The sequence below is a fragment of the Zonotrichia albicollis genome, chromosome 4 (assembly GCF_047830755.1).
Source record: "Zonotrichia albicollis isolate bZonAlb1 chromosome 4, bZonAlb1.hap1, whole genome shotgun sequence".
Classification (NCBI taxonomy): Eukaryota; Metazoa; Chordata; class Aves; order Passeriformes; family Passerellidae; genus Zonotrichia; species Zonotrichia albicollis.
Genome location: NC_133822.1, coordinates 33721998 through 33745431, shown reverse-complemented (window position 1 = coordinate 33745431; position 23434 = coordinate 33721998). Strand labels below are relative to the sequence as shown.

The 23434-nt window shown below is 50.6% G+C and overlaps 1 protein-coding gene across 1 annotated transcript; it reads right to left on the bottom strand.

Annotated features, from left to right (window-relative positions):
• Positions 1 to 3703, bottom strand: LGALS1 (galectin 1). The gene is made up of 4 exons (XM_005488594.4): positions 3544 to 3703; positions 1968 to 2047; positions 605 to 776; positions 1 to 214 (listed from the first exon to the last, which is right to left on the bottom strand). Exons 1-4 carry the CDS (start codon positions 3550 to 3552, stop codon positions 71 to 73), a joined length of 405 nt encoding a protein of 134 aa, XP_005488651.1. The 5' UTR covers positions 3553 to 3703; the 3' UTR covers positions 1 to 70.
• Between the last annotated feature and the right edge of the window lie 19731 nt (positions 3704 to 23434).

Genomic DNA, 23434 nt, shown 5'->3' with positions numbered 1-23434 from the left:
TTTAGTACATCAAAACTCTTATTTATTGATTGCTTTTTCTGTATCTTTGAGATGGAGGTGTCAGAGGAAGTTATTCCCAGCTGATGGACTGGAGTGTGAAGTCCCCTTGTGTATCAAAGTAGTCAAAGACAGAGAGGTTAAGCCGGTTAGGAAACGTGAACTGGTGGCCTGGCAGGTGGACTGTCACATCACTTTGGTTGACAGCAAAAGTGATCTGCAAGGCAAATGGAAAAGTTAGAGAAAGTTTCCTCAAGCCTCTGCAGCACTGCTGTGCCACCCTCTGCTTCACAGGGTGAACAAGCTCAGCAGAATAACCTGTTCAACAGCAGGAGTGTTATTCTGGTCTCCCAAGAGATGCCCATTCCCTGCTCTGTTCAATAGCAACATCTTTGAGACAGATGGAGCTTAGACATTTGATCCCCACCCTCCATCAGAGCTCAGAGCCCTGAGGGGTGGCACTGGCCAAGCAGGAGAAGCCAGCCAGCTCCTGTACAGGCAGCCCTGAGACAGGCCTTGCAGCTGGGTGTCCTGTGCCAAACACCCTCCCTTCACCACAGCATGTACAGAGAGTCTATATACATATATAAATGTTTGCATGGCTCACCTCTGCTGTGCCCCCTTTCTGGAAAGGAAAGACAGCCTCCCTGTGCTCTGCACCCCACTCTTCCACCTTCTTTGAGTTGCACACGATGGTGTTCACATCACCATGAGCATCAAAACGGGGATTGAAGTGAAGTCCAAGGAGGGTAGCATCCTTGCCCAGATTCATCACAAAGCTGCAGAGAAAAAAAAAAAAAGCAGACATCAATACAGCTGAAAAAAATAAAATCAATACTATGGTAGCATGTTTCTCATTGCCATGAGCATCCCGGAGTCTTTTTCTTCAAGTCCTGCCAAGGGTAACCTAAGAGAAACCCTCTGCTGAATTGCACAGCTTCCCTAAAAAGATGATGTTGTAAGGGGCACTTTTTTTGGGGTGATAGGCTGCAGAGTGCCATCCCTGGGAGAACACCACTTCCTCAAAGCTTATAACAAGAGAAGGGTTCAGTACAGAGTGCCCTGAGCAGACTTCTCACACACCCAAATCGACTCCCAAGGAGTCAGTTGTTTTCCATTGATTTTCTTTCAGTCCTGAACAGTTAGCTAGTGCTGCATCCTGCCTGACAGCCACTGCCTTCTCCCCATCCTGCAGGCAGCTGAAATAATTACCATGTCATTATCTATCCCAAAGTATCTGCAACAGCAGTGGGAGGAAGTTTCCAAGCCTTGTGTCCACCTTGCCTTCAGGCCTCTCACCCAGGTGAGAAGAGGCACATTATTTGGCAAGAGAAAGCCTGGGAGGCTTCACTCAGTATCAAACTTCAAAGGCCCTGGGAAGAGCTGGGACTTGTTTCCTGGAACACCGCTAGTTCTGGTACAGCAGCTACAGGCTCCACCTTACCTGCAAAGGGCCCCCAGCCGCCGACCTGCACAAGGGCTGGGGGCTGCTGCACAGGCTTCACTGGCACCCCAGCCACCCCAATCCCTGCACATTTAGGGGTACATTTCCACTTCAGCCCACCTGCCCCTGCCTGCTCACCGCCTTTCTTCCTTCTTTCCCCACTGCCAGGTGAGAGTACCAAATCCACTGGGGCATGGAAATGTCCCTACTCCTGGCATCTTCGTGCAGGGGAGAGGATGTGGTGGAGCAGATGATCTCAAACCAGATCTCAGTATAGACACAGCTTCCATTTCCTTCACCCTGCACTAGAAGGATGTGGTCGCTGCCAGCGTGTGCAGCTGGAACTTCACATCTGCTTTGGCTTAGCCCCTTGGCAGTACTGTGTCTGCAATGTGCATTAGGTGATGACTCACTGGAAGCACTGCTGGTGTTAACCCCTTCTCCTCTTCTCCCAAGGGACAGAGTCCTTTTGCAGAACCCTCAGTGCAGTGCCCTGGCCATGCCTGGGCAGCACAGCACAACTCACCTCTTGGCATTTGGTGCAACTTTCCCCTTGACAGTGAGGCGCTGGCCAGGCTTGAGACCCAAGTTGGTGCACACTGGTCCCTGGGGAATGTGGAAACAGAGACATTAGCTCAGTACCTGCTGGTTTACTTGTTCTGAATTGGCAGCTTTCCCTGCTGCCTCACAAGACATGCTTTACTTTGGACCCACGGAGAAACAGGGAAGCTCCCTTGCCCTAGGGCAAGGCAGCAAGGACATCCCAGAGAAGTTACCCCAATTACATGGTACCTTTGATTGGAGCTCGATTTCCTAATCTGTCTCCTGCTGCTCTCATCAACATATCTATATTTCACAGCAGGGAAGTGTAAGCACCTGCACACTCCAATCACACCCACCCCATCCCAAACACACCCATGTGCCTTGCGGGTCTTGTGTCATCCCACACAAATCTGTCTGGGATGGATGGCACGGATGGAGACTCCACTCCCTTCCCCTAGCTTGTGTTTGAACTTCAAGCCTTGCCCAGGTCCAAGGACTCAAACACCTTGCTTCCCATCTCCCAACAGCTGCAGCTTTTTTTTTTTTTTTTATGTAGGTTCAGTATTTGCAAGAACATTCTTCTGCTCCACAGAGATACCTGCCCCCCTCCTTCTCTCTAGGAGGACCAAAGCATCCTGGCAAACTCACATGTATTCATTTCTCATCACAGCAGAGCCAGGACCTCAAGAACACTGAAAATCTTTTCCTATCACAATTTAAAAAATAAGCTTGCATTTGGGACAATCTCTGCTTAATCAAGTCAAAGAAGTGTAATCACTCTTCTAACACAAGCATCTCCCTAGGAGAACAGCTAAGGAAAGGATCTTGGGGATCCAATCCCCCTGCTAAAGCAGGTTCACATAGAGCAGGTTGCAGTGTCATGTCCAGGTGGCTTTTGAATACCTCCTGAGCAGTAGACTCCACAACTTCGCTGAGCAGCCTGTTCCAGTGCTCAGTCCCCTCACAGCAAGGAAGTTTTTCCTCATATTCAACTCTAACTCCCTTTGTTTGTGCCTCATGCCCCTTCCCCTGTTGCTGGGAACTCTATAAAGAGTCTGGCCCCATACTCTTGATACCTGCCCTTAAGATAACCTCTCTAACTTAAGGTATTTGAATGCAGTCCTTGACATTCACAGAACACTTCTGTATTGCACACTCCTTCCAGGAAAGAGAAGAATAACAATTCAATGACTCATGAAAACTTCAGCAGAAAGCAAGCCGCAAGGCTGCCTAGAGAAGATGCTCAGACAGCAATAAATGTTACTGCAGCAGCTTCTCCAGACTAGAGCTGCAGTGAAACAGGACAGGACTCAACAGAGGGAGGATCCCCACACGTACTGCCCCAAAGGGATCCTACAGGAAAAAAGAACCAGAACACAAAATAGCAGCCAGCACTCTGTAGGGGATGCAGCAGGGACCGTCCCTCACCAGTGGCAGGCACCCAGCTCTAACAGACCCTCTGGCACTGGGGCTGATGTGCAGGCCAGCACAAGCACCCTCACACCCAGCCAACAGAGTCCCACCTGCAGCAAAGCTGCCCCATCCCTTTCCCTACTCACGCAAGACATGGCGCTGCTCTGCAGGGTACTGCTCCTCTCCGCTGAGGCGCAAGGATCCCAGGCAAGTAACTCCTAGAGCCCCACCCTAGCCTTTAAATAGATGGAGAGCTGAGTTGTGCCAGCCCTTCTCCACCTCAGGCACCAATGGGAAGGGGAGCAGGGTTGGTTTTGGGAGGAGGGAGGGTCTATTAGACAGAGCTGCCTCCTCCCACATTCACCCAGCCTCCTCTCCAGGGTGCTGAGCACAGCCCTTCCAAGCAGGCTGTGGGCCAGTCCAGGAGGAGATCCAGCTGTGTGTGGCCATGAATCCAATGGAAAATAGTTTTACAATGAATGTTTTACTATCCAAGGCTTTTGTCCCGCATGGAAAATGGATCAAGACTTGGCAGGAAGGGTCTGTAGTGAGGGGGATGATATTCAGCTCTGGTTAAATCAGGAGTAAAAGCAATGTCACTGAGCACACATAGTGCCTCAGAAGCTCTTTGTAGTCCAGGTGAAACCCGAGTAACAGAGTACTGAAGCTGCATCCAGAGTCACCCAGCTGCGCTAGGAATCCTTTCTGTCCCTGGAGACTGCCCAGCTGCTGACCCAGCCTTTACCACCCACTTTTGTAGGTATGGGAACAAAGGGAGGGAAAACATTCTTTTTTCTACAGAATCCATAGGTACCTTCAAAGCTGTACAGTTCATCTTGGCTGCAGGGCAGAGTGAGTCAGGAGGAAACAGCCTTGGAAGGTTGGGAAGAAATTATCTGGAAAAGTGCCGTGCTTGGCTCTTGATTCTACCCTGAACACAGCTAGGGGCCCGAGGAAGAAGGGGATGGGGGCAAAATGCTTCTATCACAATAAGCCATAGGATCTATATGTCTTTTATCTGCCTCTATGTTCTCTCTGTGGCAAGTATGATTCACTGGGTGAAAGGATTCCTTTGGAAAAAGTTACCCAATTACTACTTGGCTCAACTGTAATTACACTGAAAGAGGAGGGAAAAATTCAGGCAGCGTGCCAAGCCTGTGGCTTAGAGCTCTCCTTGTCTTGCATATTTGTCTCTAAGTCACAAGACACTCTGTGATTTCCTTAAGAGGCCCAGAACTGAAACTCTCTGAAACAATTTTTTTCTTCCATGACTGTGAGGCCCATCAGTTCCCTCTCTGCTGAGGGTGTGAGAGTCCCCAGCCCTGTTACCCTCCTCCAGTATGACCCCTGAGGATGGCACTACTGAGTACTTCCAGCTGATGCCATCAGTGCCAGCAGAAGTAGCAAGGGGACCCTCTTGCCTGCCTGTTGGAAAGGGCAGAAACAGGCCTCAGACTTTGTCCAGGTTGCTGATCACTCCGTGACACAAGAGGCCTAGAGTAAAGGCCAAAGTGGTCTTCTCTGCTCTGACATGCCTGGTCCCCCTTTCTCCTTCTTCAATTGCCTTGGGGTTCAGTCTTGAGCCAAGGGATCAAGGGATCATGTGGTGCAGGACAAGAAGTGCTCCATATGAGGAGAAAAAGTAAATAGAGTCAGCCTCCCTCTATTTGGGATGTGTGTATTATTAAATCAATTCCTTTCAAATCCAAGGTTTTGTGGGACTAAACCCCAGGCATCTCTCCAAGTACTTGAGCTGCTGCTAGATCCATGGTCTAGGGGGCTGGACTGGTCGGGACTGTTGGATGGGGAAGGGAAATGTGTAAATATTTGCTCTCTTGGAGATGGAGATGGAGATGGAAATGGAGGAGGCCTTTTAAAAGCTATGGGGTAGGTTCTGTGTTTTCTGCAGCATTTCTGGCAGCTGAGCACTGTGACCAAACCTTAGCAGCCACCAAGTCCTTGAGTTATGTCTGTCCAGGGACCTTCCTCCAAATGCTGCTGGGGAAATTAGAGATCAGCTAATGGCTAAGAGATGATAATGAAGGAGGGGCTACAATTCCAGAGAAGGTGCTTAAAGAGCTTTCCACATCAAGGAAATTCAGGTTCCAGGCTTGAGTCTATATCGGGCAGCCTGTATTTGTCTAATAGAAGTCCAGGTGTCTCCACTAGCTTTCATGAAACCTTGAATTAAATGGCATTAGCACAACAGGGTAATACCACAGGCAAGGGGGCCACAGGGTGTCCCATTGCCTGCAGGCCAGGGGCCACCACCATCAGGACAATGTCACGTCTGCCTTCCTGTAGGAGACATCATGATGAGATGAAAAACTCTAAAACTTCAGCATCAGCATCCTCACAAGGGATGGCTGAACTGAGGGGAAGAAAGGTCCCTGCTCACCCTGGTGTCACAACAGGCAGGCATGGTGTCCCCAGGTGTACTGACACCACTCCACCACACTGGAGACACAGAGGTGCTTGCCTGTGATTTTTAGGAGCATTGTGGTGTAGGAAGAGCCACTGTGGGTTGGGAAGGGTAGAGCCAGACTGGCTAGAGCTGGCAGTCTTCACCGCCTGTCACCTCCTTCCTTATCAGTGTGCAGTGGGCCAGCCAGGGGATGCGCCAGCAGTTTAGCAGCCCATTTGATCTGCAAAGGATGCAGATGAGGAAGATGAGGACAGATCAGAACAGACTACAGTATTGTGGGCTTGTGTGGGAACTCTACACAGGGACAGGGCTCTTCTCCTCCACCATTGCTGCCTCTCCTCACCAGAAGAGCTTTCCTGCATAACATTTCAAATCCTAGCTTTGTATTAGAGGGAGAGTCATTGATCTGCATTGTAACTTGGGGGGCAAAGGTCTTCTTTGCTCAGTCCAAAGGGAGTGAGTAGATGTGATGCTGTTGCTTCAAACAGCGCCCTTGTCCATGCCAAACTCTTGGCCAGAGGGAGCCATGAGTGTGGAGAGAGGAGTAATGACTGTGGGATATGACTTCGGCTGTGCCTCAGCTTTGGTTATGAGGGTGAGGCAGGTGGTGTTTGCATCTGCACCTGCTTTCTGCAAACTGGGGTTGTGTCCTGGACAGGACGGGGCCAGTAAAGGGGGTGTAGAAGAGCCAGCTGCCATGATGGGACAGACCAAATTCACACAGGTGTTCAAGCCCAGGCACCACAGCAAAGACCCCACCAAGCATGTACTATGCTAGGTGTAGGCACCCCACTCAGGTCCTGACCACGGGCACCTCCAGTGTGGCCTGTGCTTCAGTCACCTGCTTCCTGGGAGCAACTGGCTAACCTCTCGCTAGCCTCTCCTTGCACAATCTGCTCACTCTCCTTGGAAAGTGCAAATTGCCCTTGTGAGCAATCCCAGACAGTCCTCAGCTTTTAATGCCTTTGGGGCCTGAACCCATCCCCCAGTGCTGGCTGTAACTCAGCTTTCCCATACAAGGGGCCAGATATCCCTGTCTGTCCCTAGGGCTGCTCATGGTGCTCCTTGGGGCTCTTTTCTCAGGGCCTCAGCCATCTTACTGCACTCTCCTTGGCACTCAAAGATCCCAGGCTGATCTCCCTATGCTGAGATGGCACGTTTTCTTGAGATCACAGCCTCCCTCATGGACATCCTCACACCTCCCAACCTCCAAGCTGCAATACACCTTAGGTTGAAGAGGGAAACATGATTGCTAAAAGAGAGTTTCATCACTGCGAGTAGCTTTGATTTAGAGCATGCCTTCTGGTCTGGCTGATAGGCACTGGTGTGCCTCAGCATAGCCAGACTGGTGCTGTGGGCTGAGGGCTGGAGTCCAGCTGGTACAAGCTCTGGGGTTGAGTTGGAACATGGGCCGAGCCGAGGGGCAGCTCTAAACAAGGTGGTTTGGCAACTGCCAAAGGAGAAACCCAGTCAGGCAAGTGTCTGAAGCAAAAGAGCAAAGATCTGCCCCAGACCTTCTTGTGAGGACTGCAGCAGTAGAGGGGGCATCCTCACTGATGACCTGGGAGGAACTGGGAAAGGGCCTGGCTGAAAAGCCTGTGGACCAAAGCCCGCTTGTACATTGTGCTCTTCTACTGGCAAAAGCCTCTTTTGGCTGCAGTTACTCTTGCAGTGATTTGCAACACCTTTCCACTGGGAGGGAGCCTTTGTACCTGTTCAGCCACTTTGTATTATGTGGCCTGTGGTATTTTAAACTAAGAATTAGGTGTGCTAAACTCAGATTTATTATGTTGCGGACGCAGAGCCTCACATCAGGAATGAGCCACAGCAGGATCTCCCAAGCTTTGACTGCTGAAACATTTTCAACCACATCCAATTTCCTGGATTAGGAGCCGTCTGTGAGGCTCCAACTCCTGCTGACTTCAGAATCCCTGCTTTCATTAAATCAGTATGGAAATATGTTCGCAAGTGGTGAAGATAATCCTGCAAATGTTATCAAAGCGTACCTGGACAAGTGATTTATCTGGGCGAGCCTGATGTTACAGCTTGGGGAAGCAGGAATGACTCCTTGCACTAATGATGCTGGGATGTGTTAGACACACCTCTAAGTGTATCCTGAAAGGTTCCCAAACCCATGGTCCCCACCTCCTCCCCTGCACCTCTGGCTGCTCACACTGGGCTCCATCTTGCCTTTTGGGGTGCAGAGTCTGCACTCTTTGCAATGCTTGGTGGGGAAGGGAGTGCTCCTGGTCTGTCAGTGGGGTGGCATCCCTGTGGCTGTGGGATGGACACAGCACCCTGGCCAGAGAGGCTAGGATGGAGCTTGGTGCTGGGTTGTGGCCATGAGCAACATGGACCAGCCTGTGTCAGCCCATGGAGGTGGCTGGCCCAAGCTGTTCAAGTGCTGTCCTGGCATGTGAGACCAGCAAGGAGACAGGCACTGATGAGGGCTAACTCCTCTGTCTGCTGGGGTGACAGGCAGAGGACTCCTCACCTGACCATGCTGGAAATACTGACAGCACAGCAAAAAAGCCTTTGGTTACCTTGGAGAGAAGGATCCTGACTGCCAGGCTGCTGGAGCATGGGTTAGCAGATCTTTAATCAGGAAGGCTCCAGGCCATCTGCTCTTCAGTTTAAGGGTGCTTGGCCCAGGGCAGCACAGCAAAGGCAAGTCAAGGAGGAACCCTTCAGGAAAGCACGTTCTTGGTTTTGACACAGAGGTTGCTCACAATGACACAGCCTGGACCAGTGGGTTTCTGCATGCAGAGTATTTCCAAGAGCTGCAAACACAGGTTAAACAAAGCCTGGCAATTGCTGCTGAGCTGGAGTGGAGCAGCAAACTGGGGAGAGCTGGACAGTGAATGGAGCAAGTCTTAAGTTCTGTTGTGAACAAAGTACAGTTAGGGACTTCATACAACTCTGACTTTGAAGCCAATAATATTTTTCTTATTTTAAAAAAGTGGAAAATCCACTTCTGACTGGTGGCATGAATTTCCAATTTTCTTCAAATAAATCAAGGCAAAGACATAGAAGAAAAGGTAAAGATAGAAGTGAAAGTGAGTAGGGGTGCAGCATGTGTTGTTCAGGTTGTGCGGGCACTGAAGGCAAGGCTTCAAACCTACCCTATAAGAAATGACAAATTTTGAAAGCAGGGCCGCGAGCTCAGCAGATGCTGACTATAGAGGGGCAAACATTGCCACTGCTTGTCTGGATGTTGGCTAATGACTTCCAGAGGGCCTGCAATATAAGCCCAGCTCCACGCTGCAGGACTGAAAAGTATAATTGTGCTAAAATATGACGCCAAGAATTATAGTTGTGCTGCTCATTAGTGCTGGAAGTTCAAGGGCGAGGAAGTGTAGCTCCATGCATGAGGGTCAGATGTTTCATCACAGGTGTGCCCGAGCAGGAGAGCTGCTGGCTATTGCCTGACTGTGGCCACTGGCTCTGTGCTGCTGCAACACCCAAACTGGTGTCCTTGAGGTGCCTTAGGAACCTGCCATTTATTGAGCCTATTTCAAGCTTAGAAATAACCTGCTGAGGCATATTTGCTGTCTCATTTTTTGTCTTTTGTTAAAGTGACTTCTGAGATGCACCAGACAGAATTTGTTTGCTGTACTTAATATGCAAATTGTAAGTGGATGCTGTGTTTGAACATGTTGCAGCAACCCAGGTGCTGGTTTCAGGTCTTCCAACAAACAGTGCTCAGGAGAAATATGTTCATGGAACACAGGCACGTCCTCCTCCAACACCCTTGAGACCGAAACTCAGCTGCATGCCATTTTTCAGTAAGCAATGTGTGTAAAAACCAGTGTGGAATGATAATCCCAAAGAAAAGGGTTGCCGTGAGCAGGCTTTGCTGCCAGGAATGACAAGAAGCCTGAAAACACCTGTTTGGTATTTTTTTGTGTTTATGGGAAGTGGTACCTAGGGTGTGGGCTGTGATGTTTGTCTCCACACATGTCAGAAACAGCAGCAGAGATGCTCAGGAGGTGAGACCAGCAGGGAGCCTGAGCACATCAGGTTTTACTCCCTGAGACAAACCCTGCCTGGGCCATTGCATCTGCATTCATCTGCAGCCAGCCCACGAGCCCGTATTAGGGGCATATCTCGTGCTTGGAGAGCCTCCAAAGCACATGGGACCACAAGGCATCAACAGAGCTGAACAGAAGCCAAGGCAGGCAAAAGACCAACTTGGCCTTTTCAGTGGGGAATGGGGCCCCACCAGACAGCAAGGGCTGGAGAAAACAGAATTGTGTTGGGCAGACATGCAGCTGCTCTTCCTGGGGATCCTGTGGGGTGAGTGGCACAGCTCATCATTCCCCAGCATGGATGCATCCTTCTGGCAGGGACAGAGCTGGTGCAGCCTGGGACTGGCCTCCACAGGGGACCCTGAGTCCCCCAAAATGCCCTTGGGGGTTCCAGTAACATGTGCCATCCTTCACTGGGTGCCCCAAACATTTAGGTGTCAGTGAGCTCTGTTAGGCAGCTGCTGCCTGCCACCCTAGAGCCAGCTGGAACAATTATTCTGGTAAGCTGTCTGTTATCTGCCAGGATCAGCTGCTGAAATGGGAGGGTGTTTCAGCAGGGCTTGGAACCCTCATTTCCCTGAGGCTTACACTATTGGGGGGGAGAAAGTGCAGCGCACTTTCTGATGCTATCACAGTTTGGAGGCTGTGGAAAGCACTGGGATGTGTCATTCTCTGCCATGCTGCTGGTTCCCAGTTCCTTGCAAGGGGGCCCAGACACTTTTGAGGCTGGTGGGCATGCACACATCACTGCTGTGGTGGGGCTGTGTTGCTCTTTTGGGAGTTTTTGCAAATGGATCCTTCCAAAGAAGCCCTTTGCAGAGCCATCTCTGCTGCTGCCACCAAGAAGATCCACCACCCATCATCATGTCCCTCACAAGGGTCTGCTCTCCCTCACCTCTGGCTTCTCTAGCTTCCTTTGCACTCTGGGCAGAGAGCAGGTGCTGAAGCAGCCCACCAACACCCAAGCTGGGCTTTGCCAGCCTGCAGCACCTGGGCAGAGCTGACCATTGGTGCTCAGCCCAGTCCAGGTGTCAACTGTCCACACCTCATGCAAAAGATAGGATCCACACTGGGGATCTCCTTGGTTCCCTCCTAGAGATCCTGAGCTGGGGCAGGTTCACAGCTGCAGCTGGAGGGGTGGTAATGCAGGTCATTTTGTCAGGAGCATGAGCTCACACACCCCCAGCACAGGCAGCACAGACATACTGTCCCTCTCTTGCCCTGTGTTCCTGGGCAGAAACTCCTTTCCAAACAAAAATTAGGTCATTTTTCAAGAAGAAGGCCAAGGACCAGCTCATGTCCCAGTAGAAGTGGGTGACTTGTGAGAAGGGCAGGAGGCATGTTGATGCCCTTAGTGCCAAAGTGAACAACGTGGCTTTGTTCTACAGGATTGTAGTCTTGCTCTTGTTGTGATGGACGTGGAGGCCAAGCACTGACCAACTCCTGCCTTTTGCTGGAGGGGTAAATCTTGACATGCCAGCCAACTGCCCGACCATGTGTTAGGTGGGGGGGCTTTTCTGTGGGACAGTTTTGAGGATTTTATGAAGCATATTTAGCTCATGGGCTGCTGGTTGAGAGATGTTTTGGTAGAGATTGAGCAAGGAGTTGATGAGATGTAATATCAGCTTCTGATTCACCTTGTCACAGTGGGAACCTGGGGGAAGAGGGACTTCCCTTGCAGCATCCACACACCAGTGCTTTGGTGGCAAGTGCTGCTCATGTGAGCATGAAGCCTGCTCTTCTCATCCAGCATGGAAGGTAAGGGAGGGCCCATCAGCCAGCCAGGTGTTTTTGAACACAGCCTCCCTTCCCCATAGGCAGCTAGCCTGTGAGACATGTCCACGCTGTCTGTTCAACCTACAGCAGGCTCACCAGACACACCATGAAGCCAAGGGCCACTGCACCATCGAAAAGTTTCCCTGTACAGGGTGGATTATGTTCAAAAGCCATGGACATCTGAGAGGTACTGGCCTCCAGCTCCTCAGGCATTTGCTGTGGAAGCAGGCAACACCTGGGATTCATTATTTTCATTCCCACCAAAGCAAACAAGAGAAAACCAGGGAAGTTGTCATGGACTCTGCACTGGCTATATTTAGTCAGGCAGGTTCAATTTGTGATATAATCCACCTCCTCTCATTTAAAGGGAAGATGGAAGATGAGAGAAGTCCCCAGGTCAAGCCCATAATAAGGAGGTAACCTTATATGGAAAGCTCCATCTCTGCAGGCTCTGCTGTTGTGTAACCTTGCCCCGAGCGGGACAGGACCTTTGCAGGACCTAGCCCTAAGCCAAGCTCTGGGCAAGGCATCCCTCATACCAAGCAGGGTGAGCATCCTGGACTTGTTTCACTGGCTCTGCTGGGAGCAGAGGGAGATTGCTGCTGGCAGGAGCAATCCAAGGGCCACTGCTGGGTGCAGATGTTGGTTGGAGCACTGTGAACTTGGTGCTGGGCAGCCCCAAAAGAAGGCAACTTCTTTAGAGCTCAGTTTTGGCAAGCCATGAAGTGCCTGCCAGCCTAGGGGCATGTGGAGAGGTCCAGAAGTGGGGGCCAGCCTCCACACCCCTCAGTGACTGCCAATATACTGTTCAGGATAAGAGCTGTTGGGGGGGAAGTCTCCCTGGGCAAGCAGGCATGAGCCGTGACTTTCTTGGAGAGAAACAAGCAGGGAGCAAAAGCCCCAACCCTCCCAAAATGCACCCCTTCTTAACAATGGTACTGTCAGCAAGGACTTGTGCTGTGTGACAGAGCTCCCCATGGCTCCTGGGGACTTATCTAACCCCTAACAAGATGCAGGGACACACGCCATGCTGACAGTCCTTCCCTGGAAAACAAAGGCCTTTGTATCTCTTTGTGGTGTTCTGTTTATTTGGGGGAAAGGGAAGGAGAAACAGCAGAGAGCAGAACAGGGCCTTGCCCCACCTGGTGCTTTATTCATCTGCCCTGGGGGTGCAAGCTCAGCTTTGTGGGCAGGGGATGTTTTTACCTGCTGAGCGAGTCCATGAGGACCTGTGCCCACTAGCAGGGATGGGCAAGCAGGGATGAGTGGTGGAGGGAGAGCAGGGGCTGGGAGAAGGACCCATCAGGTCTGGTGGGGCCGGGCTGCTGAGGGACAGCTCTACGAGGAGACAGAACTACTTCTCCAAGCAGGAAGGGTTGGGTCTGAGGAGGGTGGTCAAAAATACCATCAGCCTGTCAAAACTGGCCAAGGCACTCAGTGTTCCCAAGCTGGCAACCCAGCCACGCCTGGTCCCCTCTCAGAATGACCCAGCCAGTCTCTTTGCTTGGGTGCCACAGAGGGAAGAGGGCTCTGTTCCCCTCTCCCCCTGCAGTGCTGAGGGCTGTGGGATGACTGCCTGCCATGCTTAACTGCTGGTGGGTGAGGGTACCTATGAACTTGCTCGACAGGTAAAACCTTCCCTCCCTGGGAAGTCTCTCCCTGCATTTTATGACTGCTTACCTGTGAGCCAAGGATGCCTTTTTGGCAGCTCCAGGAGAGGGCCCGGCTGGGTGCGGAGCGCTGTTTTCTCTGGGATTTTATTACTTGCTTTGTTTCTCAGGGTGTCTCAGTTGGCCATCCTTCAAGCTCACCATTGCTTCATCACTATCCACTCTTTTCCTTCCACCAGCCCTGCATGGACCCCACACACAGCAGAGAAACCACAGGCAGCACCTAGCACTTTCTGGAAGTCTCTCTGTCGAAAACACCCACACCTGAGAGTTGCTACAAGCTCTGTGTAGACTGAACCATCCTTGTGATGTGTCTCATGGGCTGAGAAGGAGATGAAGTTCATGCAGGGCCTCTGCTGCTGCTGCATTCCCATCTCCTTATCCCTGACTCGGCTCAGAGCAGCCCTGACGGAGAAAACCCAACCCCTCAGACCCATTCTTGGGAATCACAGGGTTGATGAGGTTTGGTCAGGTCAGCCTCAGAGATGCTGACTCTCTTGGAAGCATGCAATATGAGGGAAGAGCTGACTGACCAAAGCTGGTGAGCTGCTGCTGCCTGGGGAGCAGTCTCAAGGACTGAGCCTGGATGCTAACCAGCTCCTCATCAAGATTCCTTTTGTGAATCTTGTTTCCCACTGCAGAAACGTTAGGCTGTGCCTAGCACATGGTGCATCTTAGCTCACTTGGGAGACTGATGGTTTTACCTCTCAGGGTGAAACTGAGATGCTGGGCTCTGCACTGATGTTCCCATCCAGAAGTGGGAATGTGCTTGGCCATGCTGTGAGCTGACCATCCCTCTTTAGGCAGGAGGGTAACTTGAGTGATGCTCTCATGGGGACACGGGACATTTTCTGAGAAAGGCAGGCTCTTGGCAAATAATGTGCCATGAGCACTCTCTAGGCAGGGGGTGAGAGCTGCTGGAGATGGGATGGCCTAGTTTGCTGGGCATGTGCTCTCTCTTTTTCAGGGGAGTCTCACACATGGTTCAGAAAAGTTGGTGTCCTTTGGGGTTTTTTGGCCTGGCACAGGTCTGCTAAAGGTAGAATGACACCCTGTATGTTTGTAGGGCCTCCCTCTGTGCTGAGTGTCCAAGGAAGGGTGGCTCAGCCCAGCCATGCAGAGCCCCAGGACTGTGCCAGGGTATGGGTACCTGCAGTGGGCAGGGAGGGGTGAACCCCAGGAGATGCCAGAAAGCAGAAGTGTATTACATTTCACAGCTGGGCTCATACATCTTTTTAGCTTTCTGTAATATTTCTAAATACAGTATACCCTTTGGGCCCTCCAAGAGGCTGAAACATGAAATACACTGCTTTTGTTTCCTACTTTTCTTTTTAATGCAATGCTGTTCAGTCTTCTGGTTTGTGTATGGATGGTTCCAGAAACAGCATGATATCTCCTAAACAGGTATCTCCAGCACTGTCATACCATAGATCAGCTCTCAGCAGCACCAGCAGTGCTGGTGGGAATGCAGGCTTAAGCATGCAGCACAAGAGAGAGTCAGAGCTGGCCTGGTCAGGGGGAGAGAGGATGGCCGGTGAGCCATCCTCTCTCCCCCAAAAGCAGTGTTTTGGGATGAGAACAGGGATCCCGAGACTTCTCAAGCAAACTCCTCCCTGGAGGATTACCATGGGTTCCTCCCATAACCCACCAAAACAATTCCAGCTGTACATTTTGCAGAGTGCTGGCACACTGGCTGTTATCACAGGAAAACTGGGTGCCTGGATGAAAGCCTGCCTCTCACCCACCTGCACCTGCACACCTATCACAAACAACAGCCTTGCACAGGCGGCTCCCCTGGCTCCCACTGCTGGTGGCATCTCAACACCACCCTGGCTGCAGGTGGACCAAGTCCCTGTCCTGCTCTGTCTGCAAGCAGGACAAGCACTGACAGGCCCCAGCTCCCCAGCAAGCCTTTGCCCAGCTGGCAGGTTTCAGCTCTGCCTGAGGAAGTGCGGTGAGCTCCCTCTCTGCATTGCACCAGGGTGCCAAGCCCAGCTTCACTGCTGGCTGTGCAGTGACCACAGCCCTGGCTCTCCCAGCCCTGGGAGAGCTGGGCATGCTGTGGTGGCAGCCTCAGTGGTGTGACAGCTGCCCTGCTCTGGCTGTCTGTGGCCTCCCCCTGTTGAAACATCACTCCTTAAGGGCAAACCTTCTGGACACCAGTGAATGAGTTGGGATGAAGGTGAAGGCTGCCATTACGTCATCAAGTTTGCATTCGTGCAGCTTCCAGCATCCTGCAACCACAGTCCCAGCTGCTCTCCTTGCCCGTGTCTGGCCAGCCCTGTGTAGCTGCAGAGGAGAAGGGGCACTGTTCTGTGCAATCTGGCTGCTCACCTGCTGGATCAATAACTGCCCTCCATGTGAGTATGGAAATGGGCACTGCACATGCATTTGGGATTGCTGCACCCCTCAGAGGGGATGGTAGGTGGCTGTGGATGTTTCTCCCATCCTGCTCCCTTCACAGAGATTTAAGTACCTGAAACTACTGCTAAGGGGTTTACAGCAGTGCCTGAACAGATTACATCCTTTTTCCCTTTGACTTGGGAAGGCAAAACCAATGTGCTACAGTTCTGAAAAACAGATTAAACTCTTGTAGTGATGCAGCTGATGGAACAACGAGTAAAGCAGCAAGCAGGGTATCTGGTGTTCATCAGGAGTGGATGAAGAGTACTGCATAAGTCAGCTCTTGAAAGGAGGATAATGTGCAAACTAGAAAGCATACATCTCTAGCAATTAAACTATAGAGCACTGGTGGAGGGCATGGTCCCCTGGAAGTGTGACAGAAAATGCCTAGCACAGAAGGAGCTGATTAAGCATGCACAAAAGAGAGCTGTGACTTGGATGCAGACTGCAGGGCTGTTGGCCACATTGTGTGCCATTTGCTGTCCAGGACACAGCCTTGTGCTTGCCAGCAGCCAAGCTCTCCTGAGCGAGATGCTTGCGTGACCAAGCCGCTGCCGAGCGGAGCTGTGGGCTGAAGGAAGAATGAGCTGTGATGAGAACCAGCTCTGCAGCAGGGAGCTGCAGCTGCAGGGGGCTGCCTACACCCAGGGAGCCAGCGGTAGTTAGGGCCCTGCAGTGTCAACAATGTCTAGTAAAAGAAGCTGACACTAGAAGTACAGCCAAAATTGTCTGTGGGTATAAATCCAGCTTTTCAGCTCATGGGAAGGGGTCTTGTTGAACAACTCAGAGGAATGCAAGATTTGAATGTGCAAAGGGACAGGATTTCGCCCTCTTTCCCCAACCAGCTGCCATTTATCAGTCCATATTTCTGTGAGCTCGTTCATATCAGCTGGGATGACACCCCACACCTTCCCATTCAGCTCTCCAGCCTTCAGCTGTTCACCCCTGCCTGGCAAGCCTCCTGTCTTGCCATGAAAACATTCCTGCTGCTGAGCATCAGACTGATGTGAAAATAACTGCGGTTTTTGCAGCACCAGCTTGTGTTGGGTTTACAGATCTAAGGAGAAATGCTGATGTGGAACCTCCCACTCCTTTCCTCCTACTGAGAACGACAGACAGACAGTAGGCTCAGGCAACAGTGAAAGTGAGGTCTTGCTGGAGAGCAATTTCAGCTGCACTTCTTTCTAATCAGTTGTATTTTTGCCTCTTACCATGCCCACACCGAGGCCTCTAGGTATCAGCCAGCTCTGTGCTACAGGACAGGGTGACAGCTGGTCTTGGTGGGTTGGATGGTGACAGGGACACATAAGTCACACCATCATACAAGGAACAGACAGGCAGTGGAGGCCCTGCTAGTGGTAACAGAAAGGTAAAAGGAAAGAGAACATTTCATGGGAATATTATGAAATGGAAGAAAAATCTGGTGTCAATTAACTCCAGCCAGCATAATGGGAACACAATACAGGAGCCTCCTACGTCTAGATTTATTTTCAGCCTAAAGAACAATAGTCCAGAGGATGGGAGGGTGACATCCCTAGACTGATGCCTTACCAGAGTTGTCTAATTGACTTATTGCACCTGGCATAGCATCCAAGTCCAAGAGACAAGGAGCATATAAAGATGATCCTTTGCAGGTGTCTTACCCCTCTGCATTGCCGAACATTGCCCAGAAAAAGGAGGAATTATGGATATTAGACAGGATGCCCCCATGTTCTGAGCTTGGAGGCTTGCTGCCAGAAGAAGTCCCAGGGTAATTCATGTACTCCTTTTCCAGGTAAATGTATCTCTTTCTAAGTCACTACAGGAATCAGACAGGTTTTCCTGATGCTGTTTGTGTCCCATTGCTGGACATGCTGTCCTGGAAAATTTGTAACACACCCAAAGAAGTAGTTACAGAGATTTGAATTGCATCAGCAAGCAGTACTATGGGGTCTGCCTCAGATCCTGCTACTTAAAGGGTGTGCCAGCCAGGACCAGGTGCTACCTGCCACCCCAATCCCTGGGCTGACCCAAGGATCAGATATGCTCCTCTAGGACTGTTCTACTGCTGCTGGGTCATCAGCAAGTGACAGCGACCAAGAGGAAGACTAGTTCTGTAGGAAGCTCTTCTAATCCTTAATACCTTATTAATTCTTAATAACTGACAAGAAAGTAGCTCAAGAACCTGAACTAACAGGCAGATTTCCAGCAACATCGGCTCAAGGGCATTCAGAATTGCTTATGGCCAAACAGGAGTCAAACACAATGTGGGATTGCTCAATGACATGGGTCCTTTCAGCCTTGAAATTGTTGTGGGAAGGCAGCTAATGAGACTGTGATGAATTGCAAGGCATCATGAAATAACCTAAACACAGCCTACACTCTCCTGGAGGAGTATGGCCACCCTGTCTCCTGAGCTGTGTCAATTTCCAGGTAACCAAGACTGTGGCAGGCACATGGTCCTCTAGTTGTACTCAGTGCTGAACAGTGGCATATTGCCATTCTTCACATGCCTACTTCCAGCTTTGGCAAGTGCACAAGTAGGGACTGGCACTGCTCTGTGCCACTCACAGGCTCTGTCCTGTGCAGACCAAGAAGGAAAAAGAAAAAAAATACCTGGCCTGAAATTTTTGTAGAGCAAAGGAATTTTTTAGCCCCTGAAAGAGCAGGGATATGACTCACCACTCTTACTTGAGGTAGGAAGCAATGGCACAGAGGGTCCTTAGTGTTTTGAGGCTGGATGTCCTTTCAGAATGAGGAGAACAGACTTGGGTTAATCACACTCAGGAGTTCTCAGGATTCCCAGGACACCTCCAGGAGTCCCTCTCACTATAACACTGAAGACACACATGTTTCTCTAACCCAGTAGAATCAAAAGCTTCCATACACTAGGCCAGAGAAGGACACCAAGTCAGGAACACCTCTGTTTCATGAAGGAAACCTTGCCAGGGCCACAATCATGTCCCAGCAGGTGGGAAATCTCTAATCTACAGCCCACAAAGACTCAGTTTCCTCTGGCTGCTATGCTGCAGGGATAAACTACCTTACTTGCACATAGGCAGCTGTAGTATGGCAGTGGAGTGTACCTGGAGGAAACAGAAACACAGATCTGAGTTGTTTCATCTTGCTTGAAACAGCTCAAGTATAGGTGCAATTCCTGCCATAAATTTTACCCAGGTACCACTTTCGGTCCAGCTTCTGTGGAAGCCAGGCTAGAGGTTCAGCAAGGACAGAAAGGCTGGCACAGGACTTTGAGTGGCCTGATGGACAACATTAAAAGGACAGGTTTCTCTCACCCACAATGTGTGACGAGAGCATCTCAGTGCTCAGCAATATCCTATACACACTGGAAACTGCTAGCTGCTGGAGCTGCACATCCAGCAGGCTAAACCATAGGACAGAACAACCTGGATGGTCACAGGCAGCTGCCCTGTGATCTGGGAATGTTCCTGGCATCACATCTCCCTTGTCTCCATGCTGCAGGCTTACAGAGCTTTACAGAGCTTACAGTGCTTTGCTGCAGTGGGGTACTGAAGCTACAAAGAGCAGTACAACTCTGAAAGCTGGTGCAGTCCTTAAGCGTTTTTAATTTCCCTCAGCAAGTTCACCATCTCCCAGGGAGTATAAGGAAAACAGCTTGTCTGCCAGGGGCACTTCCAATACATTATCCACACACACAGTTCCCAGGCAGAGTCCAACAACAGTAGCAGTTCCTAGATGTGCATAGCCATGTCATTCTCCTGGGCTGCTTCTGGGGTCAGAGTCCATAGAGCAAATGAGATAGCAGTAAGGAAGGGAAAAAATGGATAATGATAGAGAGATGGCAAAGAGGAACCTGAAACCCCATGTTATGGTGGGGATGGGCCAATGCTTTGAGTAAAGAGTGAGGAAAGGGAAGCTGTGCTGCAGAGGAGGGACTTCTACCCACACTGCTGCTGGAGGAAGAGTGAATGCTGGCAGGGCAGGCAGTAACAGGCTGCTGCTCCTCACCTTCTCCTCCTCCTCTGTGCTCCAGCTGCTGCGGGACAGGGTGGCGCCAGAGCTGCCTGCCTTGGCAGAGGGGACTCTCACATCAGGTTGGGCAAGTATCGAGCGAGCTCCTAGGATCATGATCCTTTCTTGGCTCTGGAGGCACTTTCCCATGCAAAAAAACCTCCTCTGTCCTACCAGTCTCAACACCTTCCAGATTGTGCCAGTTCTATTACCATGTCATGTGGCTGAACATTAACAGCTTCCCAGCCAGGATGATCTCTAGTTCCTCATGTTAAAGGCATCTACTCACCGATCAATATCTTTGGGCCCATTTGTTGTTTTCCTGAAGTGTCAGTCACTTGACCAACTTGACACTCTTCCATGATGAAATGGCTGGCTTGCTTGATGAGAGGAAAGCAGTGGACATAAACCCTGACTTCAGCAAGGCCTTTGGCCTGGCCTCCCACAACATTCCCCTACAGAAGGTAATGGAAGTATGGGCTGGCTGAGGTAACAGTGAAGTGGACAGGAAACTGTGAGAACATCTGGGCCTCAGGAATGCTCATCAGTGGCATAAAGTCTAGCTGCAGGCTTGTAATTAGGGGTGTCCCCCAGGGGTCAATACTGTTGTATTTATTCTGTTTGGCATCTTCGTTAATGAACTGTAAGATAAGGTAGAGTGTACCCTCAGCAAGTTTGCTGGTGACACAAAACTGGGAGGAGCAGCTGACACACCAGAGGGTTGTGGTCCCACCCACCTTGATAGGCTGGGAAAACAGGCTGGCAGGAATCTCAAAAAATTCAGTGAGGAGAAGTGCAAAGTCCTTCATCTGGGAAACAGTAACCCAGGGACCAGTAAATATTGGGGACCACTCAGCTGAAAAGCAGCACGACAGAAAAGGATCTGGGGTCCAGTGCTGGGTCCAGCTCTGGGCTCCCTAGTACAAGAGAGTCAGAGACATATAGGAGAGAGTCCAGAGAAGGGGCACGAAGATGACTAAGGGAATAAAGCCTTGCCCAGAGCAGGCAATGCTCAGCAAGTTGCAGCTGACATCATCCAGCCAGTGGTTGCCACAGTAACTGCACTTATGGATGGAGGATAGGAGTTTCCTGGTCTAATGGAACAACTGCCACCTGTCTGGCTGTTGTCTCTGCTGCACGGCAGGAAAGGGCAATGCAGTTTTCTGAGGATGAGAAAATAAATACCTTTACCCACACTACACCAAGTAGGGCTTCCCATCTGCTCCACCCTCCTGTGTGCTACATTTCACAGCCCTGTCCTCCCTGGCAACTGCACTGCTTCCCTAAACACTCAACCCAAGAAGAAAAGCTGCATTAGACAAGAAGAAATCAGCTGACTTAGGCAAGAACCATTGCTTTTTTCAGTTTAAACAGCAGATGTTATCTGCAGCCCTATCAGACCTATCCCAGAGGGAACCAAAGCCTGAAGCCCCTGAGCATCACAGACCCTTATTGTCAGTGGCTGTATGGATGTCTGACAGGCTTGGACAGGGAGCTCTTTACCCCAGGAGTGCTGTCAGTCTAGTTTCCTGACAAGATCTGCTCACATGCACATCCAGTACATGCAGGAGCAATAGTAGCAGGGAGAAGCCACACAAAAGCAAAGCCTGGCAGGCCTGATGGACCCCAGTGTTGCTCCATCCCCGTTCAGAGCAAGAGCAGCTGCAGTGATGTACACAGGACAGAAGTCATCACTATCTAATGTCTAATGAACCAAGGCAAGGACAGATAAACCCTTTGCTCCAAATCCACCTCTGCTTCATAGCAAAGCCCTCATGGAGAGATGCAGCAGATGAAAAGAAGCTACATGGTCACAAGAGATAGGGATCAGCCATCACCCCTGCTGAGCTGTGTTTTCAGCAGCAGTCACATGAAAAAAACCTACTCTGCAGGCTCACCATTTGGAATCCAAAGGACAAACCCCAAAGTATCTTTGGAGATGGCCCAAACACAGGCTGGAACACTCTGACCAGCTACTGGATTTCCTGTTTTGTTTCCATGTGCCAGCCTGGGAGACTACAGCCTCCAGCATCCCATCTGCTGTCTGGGAGAACTGGAAAGAACAGAGCAGGCAAGCGCTCACCCTCAAAGCACCCTAGAAAAAAGGAGGCATGTCTTGGGAATGTTCTCACTGTGCACAGTCTCCTCTGTACACCCACAAGTAACCAATTCAGCCTGGGAAGTTTGCAGCCATACTGAGCATTTCCAGCTGTGGCCCCAAAGTCACAACAACAGCACTTCAGCCTGATACAAGAACTGCGAGCTCTGAAAAATAAACCAGGCTCTGGGTATCTCTAGATTGGCAAGCCAAGTTAACAGACACATTAGGTCTCAATCTTGCTCTACTAAATGATGCAAGTGTTTGTCAAGGACTCATTAAGGGACTACCAGTCCTCTGGTGGCCTAATTGGACATGGGACAGACAAAAGAGAGAAATGGTCATATACAAAGGCGACTGATTAATATGACAGGCAATATTCAGAAAGCTCTTTGGATGTTCTTTTATTTTGAAAGGCTCTTTCCTAGGTTATTTTGGACAGAAAAAACAAAGAAGGCACCTGGAACTATCCTAGGGACAATAAGCTGCATGCAATCCTCCCATGTGAGCTGACAGTGCAGTACCTTAAATGAGCTTAGCTTGGTCTTATCCTATGCAAGCTGTTACAGCTCCAGAGCTCAGTCCCCAAGGGGACTGGGTGCTAGAAGCCAGCTCGCTCTCAGACTAAGGCCGTGGGTTAGCCCCTAGCAAGCAGGGAGATATTCAGCTCTTAGTGATTAGGCAGCTCTTGTGATTTCAGCTTTGCTTGCTAGGTAGCTTTTCTCTTGGCTTAAGGCTCTAGCAGACGGTAGAGAGAGGAGAAGCAGAAGACACTGGCTGTTCTACGAGTATGGCTTTATTGTAGGGTCTGTGAAGGGTCTCAGCTCTTCTTCTTCCGAGTTAGTAGGGGTACAGTATGCTACTTTTATACCCTTGGCCTGGATCCAATCCTGACCAATGGCAAAGGTGTTAGAGTGACCATAAGTGACTAATAGTAGGGTTTAACACAATATTGCCTTACATGGCTATAGGGATAAGGTACAAGGCGGATGTCCCTGGAGACAGGAAACTTCTTTGCTGCTGTGTCAGCATTCTATTCTCCAAGGGGCCCTGGCTAAACCTGAGGGGTTTACTACAGTACCTGACACAGAGGAGTTACTGAACACTCAATTCTGATCTCTCCAGCCTGAGATGTGATGCCTGGTTCCCATCAACAGCAGTTAAAGGGGTCTGGCAGGCAAAGGGGACAATTGGTTCCTGTATGGGGAATGGAGGCAAAGCACATTTGAGTCACTTCCAACTCTTACCCAATCCATTTTCTCCCTGGGCTGGGAGTATGGACAAACCCAGGACAAGGCAAGATTTAGTCCAGTTAAGGTCACCCCAGGGCTACAGTCACAGCCATCTCTCTGTCACTTAAAGCACAGCACAGTCAAGAAAGGTCACAGTAAAACCTCGCTTGGGCAGTTCTCAGCCCCTCTATGCACGTAACAGAGGTGGCACCTCACCCCTAGCCCAGCAGGGCCACACAGGTCATTGGGGCCCACCTGGCCAGCAGAGGCAGCCTTCAGGTGCAGCACAAGAGGTCACTTTTCTCAGCAATGTCCCCTGTGAAATGCAAAGGCAGCTGGCAAGGGCTGCACTGCTCACTGCTCCAGGTGACCTGGCTGGACCCTGCACTCTGCACCACAGCCCCGCCAGGCGGTGCTGAGGCACCAGTGATCC

Coding starts and splice junctions, on each gene's coding strand:
- LGALS1 (XM_005488594.4), bottom strand. Junction 777..1,967: donor GTTGCACCAAATGCCAAGAG/GTGAGTTGTGCT, acceptor TTTTCTCTGCAG/CTTTGTGATGAATCTGGGCA. Junction 215..604: donor AGAAAGGGGGCACAGCAGAG/GTGAGCCATGCA, acceptor TTTGCCTTGCAG/ATCACTTTTGCTGTCAACCA.